This window comes from Octodon degus, unplaced genomic scaffold, assembly GCF_000260255.1.
Source record: "Octodon degus isolate 3935 unplaced genomic scaffold, OctDeg1.0 scaffold00001, whole genome shotgun sequence".
In the NCBI taxonomy this organism is placed as follows: Eukaryota; Metazoa; Chordata; class Mammalia; order Rodentia; family Octodontidae; genus Octodon; species Octodon degus.
In genome coordinates, this window is record NW_004524577.1 from 352,107 (window position 1) to 357,139 (window position 5,033).

Here is a 5,033-nt window from a genome sequence, read left to right on the forward strand (position 1 = left end):
TAAGAAGAATATATGCAGTGTATTATTTGTTGAAATTGTACTTCCGATTTGATTTGAAACTGTCTCATTGCTATCTGTTTATCAATAAAACTTTGAGAAAAAGGAAATTAAAAAAAAAATAACCAGAGGTTCGGGAGATAGCTTGGCAGTCTAAGCTCCTGCCTGGCAAGACCAAGGACCTGAGTTTGATCCTCAGTACCGCATGCTGTGCTGGCCCCAGAACCAGGCATGGTGGCACACTCCTGTAATCCCCACACTGGAGAGGGTGAGACAGGAGGATCATTATGAGTCTGAGCTGCTTAGCAAGACCCTGTACCAAATAAATAAATAAATAAATAAATAAATAAATAAATAAACTCAGAAAAAAATCTAGATAACTTTGAGTTTGGTGATTGTTTTTTATATAGAAAACTTTTAGATACATAAGCGTGGTCAGTGAAAAAAAAACAATGATTCATTAAAATTAATAATGTTTGCCCTTCACTGCAAGACACTGTCAATGAAAAGATAAATCACAATATGGGATACAAGATCTACCAAGCATATGCCTAATTAAGGATTTACCTCACATACACAAAGAACCCTTAAACTTCAGGGATATGAAAGCAACCCAAGTGAAAAATGGACAAAGAGTTTGAATAGCTATCTCATGTAAGAGCATGTAGAGAAGGAAAATAAGAATTACAGAAGATGTTTAACATATTAATTCAAATTGAATTCTTGCAGATTCAAAGAATATATTATACATACCTGTTAGGACAACAGACAACATCAAGACAATACCAAGTAAGATACAAATACTACAGACATAAAGTAACAGCAACTCTCAATCTTTGCTGGTAGAAATGCAAAATGGTACAGCCACTTTGGAGGATGGTTTGGCAATTCCTTTAAAAGCTAAATGTAGACTTAATGTACAATTGCTCTCTAGATATTTACAAAATGAAGTAATTAAAAATATGTCCAAAAGCCCCTTCACATGAATATTTATGGCTGGTTAATTTATAACTGCCCAAACTGTAATAAATCAAAGTGTTCTTTAATAGATGAACAGATAAATACACATACAATAGAATATTATTCAGTGATTTTTTTGTTTGTTTGTTTGTTTGGCAGAACCGGGGATTGAACTCAGGCCCTTGAGGTTGTCAGGCAAGCACTTATTCTACAGAGCTATCTCCCCGGCCCTAGTGATTTTTTTTTTAAATGAGCTACCAAGGAACAAAAAAATATGAAAGAAAGGCTGGCCTGGTAGCTGAGCAGACTAAAGTGCCTGCTTAAGCAGAGCACAGTGGCCGGGGTTCGATCCCTGGCGTGTGGTGGCAGCTTCGCCCCTGAGGCAAGCTGAGATGGCAATTGAGACTCATCATGGTAGCACATGCCTGTAATCCCAGCGCTTGGGAGGCTGTAAACAGGAGAATCACTAGGAGTCCAATCTACATAATGAGAAGCTGTCAACCCTGCCTTAAATACAAAAAAAAAAAAAAATCAAAGAAACTTAGCTGCATTATTAAGTCACATACTGGATTTTTCCAAGCAAATAACATCCTGGAGATATGGAAAGACTGCCAGTTGCCAAGAGCTCAGAAGGGTAGGTAGGGAGGATGAAATAATGGAGTAGTAGAGATTTTGACAGGGGTATAAAATGACTCCATGATATCATGTTGGTGAGTCTATAATATTATGCATTTGTTGAAGTCCAGAGTTGTACAACACAGAACGGAACTTGCTGTATACCATGGACTTTATTATTAACTATCAATACAGGTTCACCAGTTGTAACTGTTACACCCCAGTACTGCAAGATTTTTCTGGGAGGGCACTGAAAATCGAAGTTTTTCTGGTTTGGGCTGTAACTACCCTACCAGGCATAGGGTATTAGCAATATGCTTCATTTGCACTTCTTTAATGATTATTGATATTGATCCTTTTCTTGTTCCAACACATGGTACAACGTAAATGAAACCTTTTCATATGTTTATTGCCCATATGTTATTCTTATTTGGAAAAAATGCCTATTTTAAGTCCTTTATCTACTTTTGTATTAGGTTTTTTTCTGTGCAACATCTTGCACTTGCAAGATCGTACAACAGGGGAAACTGATTTATGTGAGTGAGGTGAGGGTGTGTGACAAGTCTGCATCTTTTGTGCAGTTTTTCTATAGGTCAGAACTGCTTTGAAACAGTCTCATCAATTTCTAAATGAATAAAGTTACCACGAAATTATTTCACATTTCAAACTGCCCATGATTTTGAAAACAATGTCAGTAAGGGGAAAAAATTCACTGACCAAAAGATTTAAATTTTTATTGACCTCTTGATTTAGCAAGTCTCTTTCTAGGAAAAAATCCTAAGAAAATAACTATAGATTAAGTAAATGTTACTTATTACAACAAAGGGCATCAAAAAGCAAGAGACATCTAAAAAAAAAGTAAAAAATGGGGCCGGCAAGCTAGCTCAGCGGTCTAAAGCACCTGCTTAGGCAAGCTTAGGCAGGTGCAGGGAACCGTGGTTCAATCCCAGGCACCACAGCTGTGCCAGCCCTGCCCTCAGGGAAGCTGAGCCAGCCAAAAAAAGGAGACAAAAAGATGACATAGTTGTAAAAATAAATCTTTAAGCACTATATACATATGAAATTAAGAGGATGGCTAACAAAATATTAATAGTGAATACCCTTATTATATAGTCTATTTTTTTCTTAAGATTAGAAATAAAGGTTACATCCATCAGAATGTATACATACAACTAAAAACACAGAAAATAACAAATGTCAAGAATGTGGAGAAAATGGAATGCCTGCGCACTGTTGGTGGCAGTGTACAACGGTTACAGCTGCTACGAAAGGCAGTATTTCAGTGCCTCTGAAATAAACACAGCTTTAGCATGTGATCCACCTCTTTCTCTTCTTTGTACGTACTCTTGAAAAGAGTACGTACAAAGAGCCTCAGACAGACATGCACCCACGTGTTCACAGCAGCCGTATCACAAGTTATAGGTGGAAGCAAGTGGAGCATCCACAGGTAGATGAATGAGTAAACAATGTGGCATGCTTATAGAACGGAATATTACTTGGCCTTATAGAACACACACACTGCAGACATCGTGCTAAGCAACATAGGCCAGTTACAAGAAGCCAGACACTATACTGTATGGTTCCACTCACAGGATTCAGAGCATAGTAACAGGACATAACAAGCAAACACTAGATTACCTCTTTCTGGGAATATGTTGTTTTTGGTGAGTTTGACACTTTTGGGCCTGGGGTGGTTATCATCCATACCCATGATCAGGTTGCGGAAAAACAAATCAAATTTCTTTCTACTGTCTGCATTGATGGTGCCGGCCACAGTCCATACCAAGGAGAAGAGGAATAGTCCTTGAAGCCAGAGGAAGATCTGCTGACTCGACAGGCCTTCAGAGAGTTCGCTTTCCTCATTTCCTGCACATTTAATCTCATCTAAAAGTGCGCAAAAGGGAAAGGTCAGGATGAAAAGCAGACTCCTGTGGATAGAAAGATGTGAACTTACTGGTGTTGGCTATGAGGGACGTGGGCATTTGCCTGATACAGGCTGAGCACCTATCACAGACCAGGTCCTTTATCATATACCTTTGATTGTAAAAATAAATGCTACCTACAATTTTCCATCTTTCCTATTTTCAGCGTACATTTTGGGGTACTAAGTACATTCTTGTGTAACCAGACCATGGTTCATATGCAGAACACTTCATCTTGGGAACTAAAATTCTGTGCCCACTAAGCAATAGCTTGCCTGCCATCTTCAGTCTCCAAATAACCAGAATTCTACTTCCTCTTTATGTAAGTTCGACTGCTCTGAAGACATCGCAGAAAGAGAACCATGCAGTCATCTTCCAGCTGGCTTATTTCACTAATCATAAAGTGTGCAAGCTTCATGTATGCTGTAGCATGTGTTAGAATTTAGTTCATTTTCAAGACTGAATTATAGTCATCCCTGTGACCACATTGTGTCCATTCATCCGCTAATGGACGCTGGGTTGCTTCCACAATTTTAGAACTACAAATAAGTCTGCTATGGTGTGATAAGGCTACATTCACTTTTTTGAGAAACCCTAAACTGTTTTCTTTCGTGAGTACACCATGTGGACTTAAGTTATGTAGGAGGGTTCCAGTTCTCTACATCTTCACCAGTTTTCTGGTTTGGGCTGTAGCCATCCTGCCAGGTTTAGGGTATTCGCAATATGATCAATTTGCACTTCTTTAATGATTATTGATGTTGATCCTTTTCGTGTTCCAACACACGGTACGATATAAATGCAGCCTTTTCATATGCTTATTGCCCGTATGTTACTCTTCTTTGGAAAAATGCTGATTTTAAGTCCTCTATCTACTTTGGTATTAGGTTTTTTATTTTTTTTTTTAATTGAAAAGAAGAGTTAATGCTTGTTTCATCAACCTTACATACATACATTTGGTTAGGTTTTTTATTTTTGTGTTAATTTTAGTAGTTTTCTCACTATTCTAGATGTTACTCCTTTATCAGATATATAATTTTGAAACATTTTGCTCTGTGTGGGTTGCCTTTTTTACTCTGTTGATTGTGCCTTTTAAAGCATAAAAATCTTAAATTTTAATTCAGCCCAACTTGTCTGTTTTTTCCTTTTGTTTCCTGTGCCTTTGGTGTTAAATATAAGATATCACTGTCAAATTCAATGTCATGAGCTTTTGCCTTATGTTTCTTCTGAAAATGTTATAGTTTTAACATTTATGTTTAGAACTCTCACCCACTTTACATTAATTTGTTTATTATATTAAGTACAGGTCCAGGTTCATTCTTTAGCATATGAATGCCTATTTTTCCATGCACTAATTTGTTGAAAATATTTTTTCCTACTGAGTGGTCTTGGTACATACAGGGTCAAAATAATTTGTTTAGTATAGGGTCAAAACAATTTTACCATATATAGGACATTTCTGTGCTGTCTATGCTATTCCACTGGTTATATATTTTGTCTTTATACTAGTACCATACTGATTTGATTACTACAACTTTGCAA

The 5,033-nt window shown here is 37.2% G+C and overlaps 1 protein-coding gene across 1 annotated transcript in view; it reads right to left on the minus strand.

Annotated features, from left to right (window-relative positions):
* Positions 1-5,033, minus strand: part of Dnah3 (dynein axonemal heavy chain 3) — a 188,169-nt gene that overhangs the window by 78,941 nt on the left and 104,195 nt on the right. The window contains exon 41 of the mRNA XM_023701788.1: positions 3,211-3,456. Coding sequence (XP_023557556.1) covers positions 3,211-3,456 — 246 coding nt within the window. The remainder of the gene's footprint in view (positions 1-3,210; positions 3,457-5,033) is intronic.